Consider the following 16121-nt stretch of genomic DNA (forward strand, 5'->3'; position numbering starts at 1 on the left):
TGTATCTAAAGATGCAATGAGAAGTTGTCTTTCTTCAGCTAAGTGGTTTCATAACCTGTCAGCATTGCTGTCTCCCAAAGAATGCATCTTTGGGTGGTATCACCCAAAGTCTGGCTACATCTGCCTAAATGATTAGGTTACCAGATCCACGCTTTAATGTGACTTTGAAGTCACTTACTGTTTACATGGTTGCTGCCAGATTGCTGAATGAATGAGTACCAAGAATCAGAAATGATGAGCTGGTGAATATTACATTTATCTATGGAACATGTTAACGTATAATACAGTGTGACTGTTTTTCTCCTCCTAGCTGGGTATCCTGTATTCTTTTAGGTTACTTTAGGGCAGTAATATGCTGTTATTAGAATTGAATTTATTTATTTACTTATTTATTTATTTATTTAAATTAATCTTTATTTATTTTTGAGAGAGAGAGAGAGACAGAGTGTGAGCAGGGGAGGAACAGAGAGAGAGGAAGACACAGAATCCGAAGCAGGTTCCAGGCTCTGAGCTGTCAGCACAGAGCCCGACGCGGGGCTCGAACCCACGAACTGCGAGATCATGACCTGAGCCAAAGTCAGACGCTCAACTGACTGAGCCACCCAGGTGCCCCTAGAATCAAATTTAAATAATCCCTATATTTTCAGAAACACACTCTTACCCTTCAGAATTAGATCCTGGGGATAGGATGTGGCATTTTTTATGTAAATGTTCATTCACATTTGAAACTTGGATGGTGTGGGGCTTTTCCCCCAGATACGCAGCAGCCGCGCACATGCTGAGTGACATTTCTACTGCAATGGCCAATGGGAACTGGAAAGAAGCTAAAGAGCTCTCTCAATGTGCAAAAAGTGATTGGAACAAACTGAAAAACCACCCTTCCCTGAGGTGAGATCTTTTCTAGGTGCCTGTCAACATTTACTTAGAACCAAGTTGTTTCAACCACTTGAGGTAATTCTCTTCAGGAAGAACTTACTCCTTTTGTTCTGTGGTCAAAGCAGCTGTGCAGGTGAATTCCCCACTTGCTTTGCATATCCACAGTGTTGTGTGAAATAGAAGGGAATGTCTGAAAGTCTGAAGTGAATTTTAGATAACTCACATCGCTTGCACCAGGCATTGGAGTGAACAAACAGCTTTCCATTTGCCATCTTTTTTTTAAATTGAGATATAATTGACATATAACATAGTATTTGTTTCAGGTGTACAGTATGATGATTTGATATTTATATAAATATTGCAAAATGATCATCACAGTAAGTCTAGTTAACATCCATCACCATAGTTACAAGTTTTTTTCTACTCTCTTAACAACTTTGAATTATGTAGTACAGTCTCATTAACTATAGTCCCCATGCTGTACATTACATCCCAATGGCTTACTTACTTTATAACTGAAAGTTCGTACCTTTTAATTACCTTCACCCTTTTTGTGCACTCTCCCACCCCCTTAACTTAACCATCTTTTGGCATGTTGGCTTCTCTGAGTATTGGTCAGCTGAACTGAGATGTGGGGGAAACACAGCATCAGGACAGAGGTGGAGTGAGCCATGCTAGATGTGTTCTTCCAATAGAAATTCAAGTAGATGTTAATCTGAAAAGGAAAACTGAATTGCATATTTTCTTCAAAAGTTCAAGTATACAGAACATGATTCTTTTTTTCCCTTGATAACTGTTAAGCATACTCTGTATTTGTTAAGAAATTTTATTCCTTTGGGGCACCTGGGTGGCTCAGTCACTTAACCAACTTCAGCTCAGGTCAGGTTCGTGAGTTCGGGCCTCACATTAGGCTTTCTGCTGTCAGCACAGAGCCTGCTTCAGATCCTCTGTCCCCCTCTGGCTGCCCCTCCCCCACATGCATTCTCATTCTCTCTCTCTCTCTCTCTCTCTCTCTCTCAAACATTTTTTTAAAAAAGGAGATTTTATTCCTTTATTTTTACATAGGGGTGAGACAAATTTATATCATTAAATACCTCTTTCAAAAAAACATTTAGGACATAAACTGTGGGGAATAAGTTTAGGAATTCCCTGAGCCTGCACTGATGAGTTAACAAGGCATAAAGAATTACAAAGGCAGGGGATGCTCACACCCAAGTCTGGGTAAACAAGATTAGGTAAGTGGTAAGAGGGGGCGGGGCAAAGGCCCCAGTATAGAACAAAGATCTATGAGATAAACAAGATTAGGTATTCAGGGCTGAAATGCCCCCCAATTTAGTACTATAGCAGAAAGCTGCTTTCACAGGAAGGAAGGACCAAATTAGGTTAACAGGTAAATAGGGCTATAAAGTTGCCCAGAGAGGTGCTAACAAAAGACTCAGAGGTTACATGCTCTGTCTTTCTTGTCCCCTAGACCAGTTTAGGTAAACAGAGGTGGTGCCTCACATCTGCTGTAAACAACCTTCCACTGGGCACCAGGATTTTGTTTTATATTAACCCAAACGCCTAACCCCATATATCTTGAAAACCCCCTTTCCCTCACGTCCATGAGTTAATGTTCACAGTTTCATTGTCCCTTTGTGCACATCTATCACCATGTTTGTAAGCCTTCTGATCCCAATAAAAACGGAGCAAGGACCCTAATGGCTTCCCATTAGCTATCTCTCACATTTTAATCCTGTGTCCCGCTTTCTTGCTCGACAAGAGAGAACTCTAGACCCAGAGTCTACGACAATAAACTTCATACAGAAATACTAATGACTTAAAAACCATTGCCAGGAAAATGGCCTTTAAAGCTAAAAAAAAGAACTGAATATTTTGCCCATATTTCATTTGGAAGTATTCTGTACTTCAGACACAAAGTTGAGCCATTCACTTAATGGCCTTTCTAGTTTCTAGAAATGAGGTAACCAATGTAGAGTTGTTACTCCTGTGATGTGCATATACATTGGAAGATTTTCTTAGGACAAGTTAGGTAAATTTGGTAACATTTCTCACACCAAACAGCAAGACAAACCATTAAAACAAATTAGTATATTATTTTCTTCATTAAAAAAAGAAAAATCATAGCCAAGGTGTTAGATTACTGTAGAGCAGAGGTTGGTGGATGACTCTTGTGAAGGGTCGGCTGGTCGGCGTTTAGGGCTCTGCAGGCCGGGCGGCGGCTGCTACTGCTGCTGACCTCTGCTGCTGCAGCACTGAAGCGGCCACGGGCGGGCTGTGAATGAATGAGCGGGGCGGTGTGCCAACACTATTTAGGGACTGAGATTTGAGTTTCATATAATTTTCACATGCCACAGACTATTATTGTCCTTTTGATTTATTTTACTCATTTAAAAATGGGAAAACGATTCTAAGTTTGCAGGACGTACAAAATCAGCTAGCGGGCGCAGGATTTGGCCTTAGTTTGCTGACCTCCAGCTTAGGATATTTCCGCTTGTTCTCATTTTACTCCGCTGAGTGACCAAGGAGATGGTGGCTGGCTATCAGAATGTAGGTTTGTGGTGTAGAACTTTGTGTACAGCTGCCAGTGTTTAGAATCTATCTTTGTCACTTCTCATGACTATCTTGCAACAAATAAGTCAGATGGCTGAACTGTTGGTGTCCGTCTTCATTTTAGATACCATGAGAATTTACCACTCTTTCTGCGCTGCTTTACTGTCGGGTGGATTTACACAAGGATTCTGTCCCGCACTGTTGAAATATTGCAGCGACTTCACTTGTATGAGGTTAGAGCACAAGCCCCGACCCCTGGCTTTTACTGCTGTGCCAGCGATGAGCTGTGCGGGGGAGCCTGCTTAGTCCGCACACAGTAATGTCATGAAAGCAGACGCGATGTCGCCAGCCTGCTGTCTTCAGGGTTAATAGGAAGAGGGCCGAGGAGGACCAATCGCTTCATCTGCTTGTGACTGGCTGCGTGTGCACCAGGACGGCCTGGGGATCATGGACGGAGCTGTGCAGGAAGCCTCAGCCTGAGTCTCTGTCACAATTCCATGTGTGACTTGCAAGGTCTCCAGAAATCTCTGAGGTGGAAACCTCCTATCTGCTTGCCCTGATGACCAGCACGGACCACAGGGAAATAATTTAAAATCACAAATCGGAAAATCAGTCATATCCTTCCCTGTACGAAACTGAACGAGATGGCTAGAGTTAACTATTGTTATGTTAACATTTCTGTATGGAAAATGCTATTTTACAAAGAGGATACACAGAACCCAGGCCTCTTGTCACGGGTTCATGAAACCCAAGAGGATCATGGGATTGGCTGTGGGAAGTTTGTGAACCCCACAAGTGAGTTATCTGGGGGTTTGTGCGTACTTTTCTGAAGGGAATCATCAGATGTTTCTAAGAGATCCATGAACCACAAAAACTGAACAGTGTGTGTATAGATCTAGACCAGAAAGTTTCCCTATTGAGGTGGGGTGGGGTGTTTGGGGTGTTTGGATGAAGACTCTGCTCATTCCTGTCCTGCCCCCCATTCATTCCTCACACCCTTGGCCCTGTGACCTACTGTATTCCCAGAAGCATGCGGCCGTATAGCCCCTGACCAGTGCTCGGCCGCTGGAACTTGACTGTGTGCAGCCCTGCACCAGTTGACTTGGTTTGTAGAGAATATCAAGCAGTGTTGACAGAACTCCGTTTGCTCACTCACCAGTTGGCAGGAGACCTGGGTGAAAAGTGGGGATGCCTCAGGGGCTCGGGTCTGCTTCAGAGGGGACGTCTCAGTCTTCTCATTCCGGGGTCCTTGGCCTTTTAGAGTGGAACACGTGTGTTATAAATATACTTTGCCAGTCTTCTTGGCCACTAACTGTAGTTACTTTCTCGGGTATGTATGAGCCTAATGAACTTCCTTTGTTGTTGTTGGAACAGGAAGCAGTCAAGGAACTTGAAAACCTCTTGTCACAGAAAGTGTATTGTCCTGACAGCAGAGGCCGGTGGTGGGATAGATTGGCTCTCAACTTACACCAGCACTTGAAACGCCTTGAACCGGTATTCAGTAACTAGATACACCCTGAGGCTTTTTAAACTTTTGCATAAATTAAAATACATAGCAAACTGTTAATACCTTAGAATTCTAAGTGTAATTAGAATATGTATTTTTTTTAACATTTCTTCTTTTGTCTGTGTTCTTCCAACCCCCTCCCCCCAAAACTAATAGGGATGCTAACAGAAGTGTTACAATGAAGACAGGACACTTTCTTGTTGTCTTCACTGATTTGGAACGTGGGTTGGTAGTGGGGCTGTGTGTTGGGATTTAGGAATTCGAGATCTAGGAATTAAGGGAGCAGGAGACTTAGAGGTCCCCGTCCTCATTTTGGAAATGGTGATGTCACTCATTTGTTGCATGGGGCCTCCAGGTAGAAAGTCTGACGAAAGAGGTTTCTTTCCATGGGGAAATGTATTGTCTGACTAATGCAGCAGGCCACCTTCTCTTCTGGGTGCTGGTATTCTCTTTGGCAGGGACCTTGGGAGTCCAGGATCCCGGTTACTGCCAGGGCTGAGCAGGGTGGAGCTTCCACAGGCAGCTTCTGCTGAGCCCAGTGGCGACAGTGGCTCTTTGTGTGGCCGCCTGAGGTTCCTGCCTGGCAGCCCTGCATTTGTGTTGAATGGAGGGGACTGTGCCTTGGGAAGCTTTTGTTTTTTTCCAGCAGCAACTTTAAGTGAATCAGGGTGATGTGGGGGTGGAAAAGTTGACCAAGGGTGTGGAAGTAGGACATACTATTTTTACTGACTTAAACTGAAAAAGTGCCTTGTTACCTAAAGTGCTTCAAGGCCGTGAAGCCTGTTTTCTTCTTCGGAGGCGGGTGTGCTTCCTTACCTCTCGCTGTTTGCTCAGGCTGAAATAGCAAGAGACTGTATCCGTTAGCCCACAGCCAAAGGCAGAGAAAGGCTGTTTCTGTTGCCTCTTTCTTTCACTGAAAGGGCTTGGATCTCCCCCCTGTTCACAGCTCCACCAAGAGGAGCATTCACTTAGGTGCACAGAGGGAGACGAGTTGAGCTTATTTTTGAGACCTCTAGAAAATCCTAGTTCCTTTTAGCCCTTTCTCAGAGATCGTACTGGCCACACTCACAGTCTTCATCATTTTGTTACCATCCTGCTCATTTCTTTACCTCAGTCTCCAGCGAAGGAATTCATCAGCAGAGTTCTTATTCTTGCAAAGTGCTCAGCAGCTGGGCCGGGCCGAGCACTTGCAAAGTGCTCAGCAGCTGGCCATCCCCTCCCTGTGGTGGAGCCGAGTCAGTGTCTCCTTCACTCTTCTTGATTCCTTTGACTGCACCACTCCTGATGGCCTGATCTTTCACTAATGTTCAGAGTGGCTGTTTTTGTTGTTGTAGTATTTTTTTTACTTTTTATTTTTTTTAAGCGATAAGACATTTATTCTTTTCTATTTAATTTATTTAATGTTTAATTATTTTTGAGAGAGAGAAAAAGAGACAGAGCATGAGCAGGGGAGGGGTGGAGAGAGAGGAAGACACAGAATCTGAAGCAGGATCCAGGCTCCGAGCTGTCAGCACAGAGCCCGACATGGGGCTCGAACTCATGGGCCACAAGATCATGACCTGAGCCAAAGTCGGACAGATGCTCAACCGACTGAGCCATCCAGGCACCCCTGTTTTTACTTTTTATTCTTATTGTACTAAATAATATAACACATAAAACTTGCCATTTGAATAATCCTTGGGGTACATTAGTGGCATTAATTGGGGTACATTCAGCTGCATTAATTATAATCATAGTGTTTGTGCAAACATCACCACTATTTCCAAAACTTGTCATCACTCCAAATAGAAACTGTGTGGCCATTGAGTAGTGGCTCCTTGTTCCCTCTCCCCCACAGCCCCCACTGATCTCCAGTCTTCTGTCTGTTTCTATGAATTTGCCTCTTCTAGATATTTCATGGAAGTGAAATAGTACAATATTTGATCTTTCGTGGCTCAGCTTATTTCACTGAACAGCCTGTCCTCCAGGTTCATCCATGTTGTAGCAGGTGTCAGAATTTCCTTCCTTTTTAAGGCTGAATAATACTGCATTGTACATGGAGACCACATTGTGTTCATTTATTCTTCTGTTGATGGACATTGGGGTTGTTTCCACCTTTTGGTTGTTAAGAATAACACTGCTGTGATTAAGGGTGTATAAATATCTGTTCAAAACTCTGCTTTCAGTTCTTTTGGCTAAAACCCAGCAGTGGAATTGCTGGGTCATGTGGTAATTCTGTGTTTAGCTTTTTGAGGAACTGCTTACCGATTTTCAGTATTGAGTCATTTTTACGTTCCTGCCAGCAATGCATGCGGGTTCTAGTTTCTCCCACATCCTTGTCAACACTTACTATTTTCCTTTTTTATGATTTAGTCATCCTGTTAGGTGTGAAGTGGTATCCTGTTGTGGTTTTCAGTATTTTTGTTTATTTGTGCAACTCTGAATAACCTTAGGAAATGCATTTAAGTCCTCCAAACCCAAGATTCTTCTCCCTGTAAATGAGGGGTCTAGACCAGCTCTGTGGTTCCTGAGTGCACATGAAACTTAACTGGGAGCTCTGAAGTGGTCAGATGCCTGTCCCCCATTCCCACTCCTGCTCAGAGATGCCCATTTATGCAGATCAGAGGTGGAGAACACATGTATGTTTTCAGAGCTCCCCGGGTGGTGCTCTGAGAACCACTGAGTCAAGTCTTTCTGTCAGTCTTCTCCAGCCCGTTACCCATGGGCATCTCTAACTTTCTCAGTCTCCCTGAGGGTGTGGTAGCTGAGATTTGCCCCGTCTGCAGATATAACTGGGAAATAGTGTCAGACATTTATAGTCAGGGATTATGATTCATCTGTGCATTAAAAGCAGAATGAGATCTAAGGAAATAATAACCTTTTTCTCTGGAACTATTGCTTTGGCCACTTGCTAATTAGCAAAATCGAATAATTAATTAACAGTGGGGTTTCTTGTCACGTTGAATTAGCAGATGCTGCCATGAGGTCTTTCAGGATCCTAATGTGGGACCGTGTTCTTTGTTAGGCTATTAAGTGCATCGCAGAAGGGCTGGCAGATCCAGAAGTAAGAACAGGACATCGTCTTTCACTGTATCAGAGAGCCGTGCGCCTGAGAGAGTCTCCAAGCTGTCAGAAGTACAGGCACCTCTTCCATCGGCTACCAGAAATAACTGTGGAAGATGTTAAACATGTAAGTAAATATCCTTTGGGTGCTTTGGACTTAAAAGCATGTACTGGGTTTTTTCCTGAATGGAAACAGCCTAAGGACTGGTTTCAATGTGCATTTTCTTTTAGACTTAGAAAATTCTAATGCTCGTTTTAGACAGTGACTCCTTGTTTTCACACCCGTGCCTCCTACGTTGGAAGGCTCAGCCCAGCCTGGTGGGTTGGTTTGCTCATGCCCGGGGTTGAGTGACTTTCTGTAAAACCCCTGAGTCAGAAGCTCACAGCCTTTGCCAGTGTCTCCTGCTTGGTCAGGGTGCCTGGAGAGTAGCTTTGGGGTCCATGACTTCCCCGAGGCTGGGGTGGTGACCTGTCTACACCCTCACAGGCACCAGAGTGTGGGTCACATGGCCTCACACTCTGCTGAGAATCCGTGGCTTGAGGGGAGTATAGGAAGGTGCGTCCTTAGGACACGGAAGTCAGGTTTGTGGGGACTGGAGCTCAAGTGAGGCTAATGGGTGTTCTCCTGCTGCTGTCTCAGGTGACCATCACGGGCCGGCTGTGCCCGCAGCGTGGGATGGGCAAGTCTGTGTTCGTGATGGAGGCTGGGGGGCCTACCGCCCCTGCCACAGTCCTGTGCTCTGTGGAGGAGGTGGCATTGGCCTATTATAGACGCAGCGGCTTCGACCAGGGTAATGCACGGCCCTTCTCCCGGCCTGCCCTGTTGCTGGGTGATGGTTTGTCAGCAGTGGGTGGCTACCGTCTCTCTGTCCTGTCCCCGGTGGAAGATGCTGCTGACCAGGGAGGATGTGGAAAAGAATTTTACTAACTATGGTTGTTAAAAGCCATCTTCCACGTAACCAGCATCCACCACCCAAAGCCTGTGAGGAATAGCGCTTTCTGGTAGGACGTTAGAAGCAAGTGGGGCCCGTTTTGCTCTCAGAGAGCTTGTGTTGGGCAGCAGAGGATAAGAAAGGGCAGAGGACTACCAGAAGTGCTGCATGGTAACAGAGCCCTTTAGAGGATGTAGGAGCTGTGGAGCTGGGCCAGAAAAAAGCGAGCTTCTGGAAAGAGTGAGCAGGCCTCATAGTCAGCTAATGACTTTAAGGGGATTGAAGGACCAAGTCCTGGAATGGCATAGCACCTGGGAAACCAGAGAAGTTGCTGAAAGAGCAGTGCTTTGAATTTCTTGTAGAATGAGCTCTCTTGATCACATGAGGGAGGAGAATAAAAGTCTGTACGTCAGAGTACGATACACACACACAGGCTCCTGAGGTCTGGCTTCTCCTCCGTAGAAGGGCACCTGTACCTGCTGACAGCTCATCACCGTGCTATGTGTGACCAAATGGGGCTCAAGAGGAAATGCACAGTGAAAGTGGGAAGTCCCTGTTTGGAAGTTGGGACTGGTCCGAGCAAGAAAAGACGGAGTAAAACACAGAGGTGAGCCTCCAGTATCTTGGTGGCACAGTTTGTCATGGGGCCTTTGTGCCCAGTCAGGAGCCATCTTTGACTGGAGGTGTTAGCACGCTTCTTGGGTACTTCCTACGCACAGAACGGTGGAGAGTGAGCCCCTCCCTCTCTGGGAGGGTCCGTTAGCCTTTGGGGTGCCCCCCCGGTCTGTGTCCAATGTGCCATGGGGCGACCCTGCACTTGTTAGTGGGAGCTGCTCTGCGTGTCTCTGGTCACCCTGTGGTGAGCCTTGTTACATAGCAGCAGCCAAGTCTTTTGTTTTTACTAATTTACTTATCTCTTGTGTTTTCTGGAATTGCTTGTGTTTGTGTATTTATCCACATCAGCCCCTCTTCCCCCTTATTCTCTTTTTTGATTCTGGTCTCAGAGAATTAGTGCTTTATCTGAGGCCTGTGTAAGAGGAGACACTGAGAATTTGCCTTCTGATTGGTACAGTGCGCTTGTCACTCTGTCCTTAGTGAAAGGTAGTAGTGACTAGAATACGTCAAGTCAAACTGTGAGACAGGATTGCAGAGAAAGCACCCATCTGCCCCACCAGGGACAAGGGGGAGGCAGCACAGCTCTCCCGGAGAGGCCCGCTCCCGTCTTGTTTTCTTTTTTAAACTTTTTATTATGGAAGATGTTGAACATGCCTTTGTACAGAAGTGGAGTGGTGCAGTGAGCCCCAGGTACTGCCAGCTTCGTCCAGTCTTCTGTCCATGCCCCTGCCTTCGGATGGTGGAGGCTGACCCCAGACACTCCCGAGGTACCCACCAAGCCCTTCCTCTGTCCAGACGGGACTCCCCTGTGCCCATGCATGAGGCTTAAAAATACTCTGATACCTTAAAATACGTGAAAATCGGGACATTATTTCTCTTGAGTATTATGTAAGCATTTACATAATAAGGATGAGGATTCATGGATTAATGAGGATCATGAAGCAACACTGAGTGTTGGAAGTTAAGAATATCTGTGTGGCATCTTTATTGCTTACAGGGAAGAGAGATGCTATAGAGAAGAAGTGTGAACCCCAGTGAAGACAGAGATAAACAGACCTGAAAGGTTAGAAATGAAAGAATAGAATGAGCAGCCGTCCCCAGATGAACTGTAGGAGATGCATGAACTGGGCAGTTGGGGGAGGAGGGCATGGATATCAGGGCCTGTGGTGGGTGGGCTGTGAGCCAGACCCAGTGAAATGCTTTCCGTTTAGCCACGAGCCTGAAAAACGGACGGATGATTCCAATTCCAGAATATAAAATATTTTCTTCATTTATTAAAATTGATGCAGTGAAAATGAGCAAACCCTTGCTGTCAGTCTGTTCGAGAGAAGATTAGAGGGTAAGGGCAATGTCAGGCTCTCTTCAGGGAAATTTATTTCTGACTTAACTCAGAAGGAGCTCACCAAAAATGATTTCACTTACAATACAAATGCATGGCATAGACGGCTTAGGAGTTCAGGGATCCTGACCTCCAGCATTCCTGCCTGGCCGGCGGATAGTGCATACTCCCAGACAGAAAGCAGGCTGGAAATCAAGTTTCACACAGTTTCACTCTCGGCCGGGCAGGAGCCCAGGATCCCAGCGCGCAGCTTGCTGAAGAAAAGGGCTCAGCTCCAGCCCGGAGGCCTGAGACACTTCATGTTGTTCCTGTGGCTGTCCTTTCGCGTCTCCGAGACAGGCTGCATGGCCGAGGGGCTAGAACTGAGAGAGGGACAGAAGGCACAGAGCCTCAGCAAGGCGGGACAGAGGGGGCCCCGGCCATGCCACTTCCGGCAGAAGTTCTGGTCTCTGCACTTCCACACAGGACGCACGTGCAGGCACGGCCTGGTCTCTGCTCTCTGTGTCTTGTGCTGCACCGTGACCTGGCACATGACAGAGCAGGGCCTCCCAGCCAGAAGTGCCCTTCTGCCTGCATATTGGGACAGGGTTGGTTGGGGGGGGGGCAGGCAGCACCCCCTTTTGGTCAAGGCTGTAATGTGGGGGGAGAGAGGGGCCCGCCCAGCCACTGTCCCTGGTCAGGTGTGGCAAAGTGCAGAGGACTCGCCCTGGGAGACAGGTCTGCGTGCTGTGCCAAGGCTGAGCCCCTGGTCCCCCTGACTTTGCTATGACACGTACATGGCCTAGGCACATGGTAGATCGTCTGAGGTCGTCACCCAATCAGTATAGTTTGTATGTGGTGTGAGGAAGGGGTCTGAGCTAGGTGGTCTCTGAGGTAGAAAGTTTCCATAAGAGCTCTGAGTCTCAGAAACACTGGGCATGCTTGTCCAGGCCAGAGCAGTGGAACGGTAGGTCCAGTGAGGTGAATGGAGACGGCACCTGCTAGGTCAGAGGGCACGGACTCCTGGGTCCTTGTCTTTCTCCGATCTCTTTTGGGGGGCCTTTCTGCAAGTGTGGCCAAGGGTCCCTACACCAGAGCCCTGTGTGGGGTTCTCGGCCCACCCACACTTACCATATTGAATCCCTGCAGCCTGAGGTGGAAATTTGTTTTTATTTAGCCTTAAGAACTTTCCCTGGGTTTCTCATTAAAGTTTGAGAACTGCCAGGTACTTTATGGCTCTGAAATGTGTATTTGAATTTTTCCATAATTTCTCAGATTTTTGCTCTCCTATGAGCCTTCTGTAGAAAAGCAATGTGATGTAAACAAATGAGCTAGGAATGGCAAGAAAACAGCATTTGATTTTGAACCTAAAATCTATTATTTCCTTCACATTGAGTAAGCAGTAGGTTAAGGTGGTAGTTTTTAAAAAACAGAAAAAACTGACCTTCCTCTGTGTGTGTATGATTTTGTCTTAGGGATTCACGGGGAAGGGTCCACCTTTAGCACGTTGTATGGCCTCCTCCTGTGGGATGTAATCTTCATGGACGGGATACCAGACGTCTTCAGAAATGCCTACCAGGTACTCAGGTTAGGCAGCGCCAGGCACATGTGCTTTGTAGGCTAGCAGACAATACTGCCCCTTGTGGTTCCTGCCCACCTGTGTGCCATGTGCCTGCTGCCATCAGAAATCTGTCAAGTACAATCTTCTGGATGGTGCTGATTCTCTGTAAGAGTTTTTATTTTAAAGTCAGGCTCCTAGAATTTAAAATGTTAAGTCTGTTAAGTTTTAAACTTTAACCTGCTTTATTTACCTTCTTCATTCCCCTTGAGACCATTCCTGTGTTTCTTCGGCTTCGGCCCTCACTGTGCTCCTGTCCGGGCCTGCACCATCACGTGCTCCATTACACGCACCTGCTAAGAGTGCCACCAACGTCAACTAAAAGCTCTTTTCACAGATTGTTGCGCTAGCAAACCAGTACAATAAGTTGCTTTTATGTTAGATTACTTAGATTGTTTTTTGCCTGTCTTTTAAAAAAAAGAATGTGTCCATTTAATCAGATTGGCCAGCTTCCAAATTTTACAGGTACTGAATGTTCTGATGAATCAGGGTCTCTCCAGGCACAGTATGAGAGCTTCTTTTCCCTGCGACATAGGCATGCCCACTGGACTTGTGTACAGACAGCTTCTTCACGAGCAGGGGGCCGGCCATCGAGGCCAGGCTTCAGCTGATTCACAGCGCCCCCGCAGAGAGCCTGCGGGCCTGGGTGGCAGCGGCGTGGCAGGCCCAGGAAGGCCGAGTGGCTTCCATTGTCAGCTGGGATCGCTTTGCTTCTCTTCAGCAAGCTCAGGTGAGAATCTGCAGCCGGATTTGGTCAGAAATCCTGTATATACATGTGCCTGTGTGTATACGTGTGTGTACACATGTATATGCATACATGTGTGCGTATATGTATGTTTATATACGTGTGTGTGTGTATGTGACTGTGCCCGTGCATACATTTATGTATATGATAATACCCTAGTCCAGATGCCACTGTTCTTGATGGGAATGTGGCAGGGCACAAAATAAGCCCCATTATGCCTTCTTCCCCTTAGTTGACAGCCTCCTGTGACCCTCAGCAGGGAGGGCACCGTTCCTGTCCCTGCAACTGCTGGCCTTTGCAAGCCATCACTTCCTATTCCTGAGTATTTACACCACATTCCCTCTTCCTCACCTGTTCCCCAGGGTTTTCCCGGCTGGACAGAAGTGTAACTGACTCCCCAGACTGTGCCAGTGGGCATTTTAGCCAGTGGCTCTGGAGCCCTGGCACAAGCAGAACACCACCTGAAGGCCTTGGAATTCACTTGTGTCGAACTACACAGTTTTCTCCTATCTTGTGATCAGTGAAAGTATTTCAGGATCCCTGTCACAGGGAACGGCTAACCGTCCACATATTTTGTGTGCAGGATCTTGTTTCCTGCTTGGGCGGCCCTGTCCTCAGTGGTGTGTGCAGGCGGCTGGCTGTGGACTTCCGGCACTGCCGAGGGGGCCTCCCCGACCTGGTGGTGTGGGACTCCCAGAGTCATCGCTTTAAGGTCAGTTGGGCCAGAATGGAAAGTCCTATTTCTGTGATAATTTTATTAGCAACTTAAAGAGAGGCTACAATGTAGGCATTCCTTGCATGGTTGTTGGCAAGATTGAATCCCTCAAAAGCTGTTGGACTGAGGGCCATGGTACCTCCGTGGCAGTCGGCCAGGGCCTCCTCAGCCCCTTGCGTGTGGGCCTCCCCTGTCCACCATGCAGTGCTCACCTTGGCAGCTCTCGTCATTAGAGCAGGCAAGCGGGAAGAGCCAGTGTGGGCAAGATGGAAGTCTGTCTCTTGTAACCTGATCGTGCAAGGAACAATCCCTCCCTTGTGCTGTATTCTTCCTTTAGAAGCAAGTCCCAGGGTCCAGCCCATGCTCAAAGGGAGGGGGTTCCACAGGGTGTGAACACCATGAGGCTGAGATGACTGGGAACTGTCTTCTAAGTGAGCTTAGGGCGAGTGCCTCATCACGTGTTGTAGGCTCATTTCCCCCCCGCCCGCCCTTGCCTCATCTTGGTCTTATCCTGCTGCCTATCCCAGGTTGTTTTTCTTATTATTGAGTTTTGAGATTTAAAATTCTGGAATCAAGTCCTTTATCAGCTATAGTTCATCCCAGTCTGTGCCTTGTCTTTTCATTCTTGTAATAGTGTCATTTGAAGAGCAGAAACTTTACATTTTGGCCAAGTCCCACTTCTCTGTTCTTTAATGGATTGTGCTTTTGGGGTCCTAGGACATCTCTGACTGGAACTGAGGATTTGTGTGTCTCTCCTTGCAGTTCTGTCCAGTTTGCTTCATATATCCTCAAGCTCTGTGATCAGATGTACAAACTTGAAGGACTCTCATGTCCTCTAGGTGAACTGATCCCTTCATCATTGTGAAATGACCCTCCTCTATTCCTGGTCACGTTTTTCACTCAGAAATTGACTATTAATATACAGCCACTCCAGCTTTCTTTGGATTAGTATTAACGTATCTTTTTCTAGTCTTATTTTTAACTTATTTTGTCTTTGTAGTTAATAAATTTCTTATAGGTGGATTTCCTTTGCCTTTTAATTGGGTGTTTGGACCATTTACATTTGATGTGATTATTGACATTTGGCTTTAAAGCTGCCATTTTGATATTTGTTTTTTGTCTCAGCTTGTTCTTGTTCTCCTTTCCTCTCCTTTTTCTACCTCCCCCCCTTTTTTTTTACAGATTGCGTTTTAACCCTTTATTGGCTTGTTAACTGTAACTTTGTTGTACATATAAGTCGTTGCTCCAGTGTTAACAGTGTACATATTAAACTTATTATCTACTTTCAAGTGATCTTATCATCCCATATATAGTATAGAGAAACTTACAAGAGTGTATTTTTGTATCTCCTCTCCCAGCCTTTGTGATGTTCATACATTATATTTCTACATGTTATAAATTCTGCATTTTTTTTGCTTTCTTAAGAACCTTTAGGGGTGCCTGGGTGGCTCAGTCAGTTAAGCGTCTGACTTTGGCTTAGGTCATGATTTTGCGGTTCATGGGTTCAAGCCCTGCATCAGGCTCTGGGCTGATAGCTCAGGGCCTGGAGTCTGCTTCGGATTCTGTGTCTCCCATTCTCTCTGTCCCTCCCTCACTTCCGCTCTGTCTCTCTCTCAAAAATAAACATTAAAAAAAAAAAATCTTTATATTTATTCACATAGATACAATTTCTTAATGCTTGTTATTCCCTTTATAGAGATCCAGACTTCCATGTGCTATCATCCCACCTCACCTCTGCTTAAAGAACTTTAACCCTTCTTGAACTGGAGGTCAGCTGGTAATGGATGTGTTAGGTTTTATATGTCTTAAGTCTTTATTTCATCTTTGTTTTTGAAAGATTTTTTTTCTGAGGCAAGAATTCTATGTTAATAGTTTTTTTTTTTTCTTCCAGTACTTTAAAATATTGGTCCACTCCACTGTCCTATATAATGATCACTCTGTAATCCTTTCCTTTAGGCTTCAAAAAATTCTAGCTGCTTTTAAAATATTCCCTTTATCACTGATTATGCAACTTAATTATGTTTCTGTATGTAGTATTCTTAATGTTTCTCTACTTGGGGCTCATTGAGCTGCTTGGATCTTTGAGTTTATTATTTCCATCAAATTTGAAAAATCTGGATAGTTTTTATCGCTGTTTTGAAGTTGAGTGAATAAAACTGACACAGTTCCTGGCTTCATGGAGTGGATATATAATGAACAG

The 16121-nt window shown here is 45.7% G+C and overlaps 1 protein-coding gene across 5 annotated transcripts in view; it reads left to right on the forward strand.

The window, feature by feature from the left end:
• FAN1 (FANCD2 and FANCI associated nuclease 1) overlaps positions 1-16121 on the forward strand; it is a 34001-nt gene that overhangs the window by 16841 nt on the left and 1039 nt on the right. For 2 of the 5 annotated variants that reach the window (XM_047863096.1, XM_047863097.1), the window contains exons 6-13: positions 757-888; positions 3554-3662; positions 4804-4923; positions 7941-8105; positions 8619-8769; positions 12319-12422; positions 12997-13191; positions 13790-13918. In XM_047863096.1, the coding sequence (XP_047719052.1) occupies positions 757-888; positions 3554-3662; positions 4804-4923; positions 7941-8105; positions 8619-8769; positions 12319-12422; positions 12997-13191; positions 13790-13918 (1105 nt within the window). The other 3 variants (XR_007153040.1, XM_047863098.1, XM_047863099.1) reach the window with 3 other exon arrangements.

The sequence above is a fragment of the Prionailurus viverrinus genome, chromosome B3 (assembly GCF_022837055.1).
Source record: "Prionailurus viverrinus isolate Anna chromosome B3, UM_Priviv_1.0, whole genome shotgun sequence".
Lineage (NCBI taxonomy): Eukaryota > Metazoa > Chordata > Mammalia > Carnivora > Felidae > Prionailurus > Prionailurus viverrinus.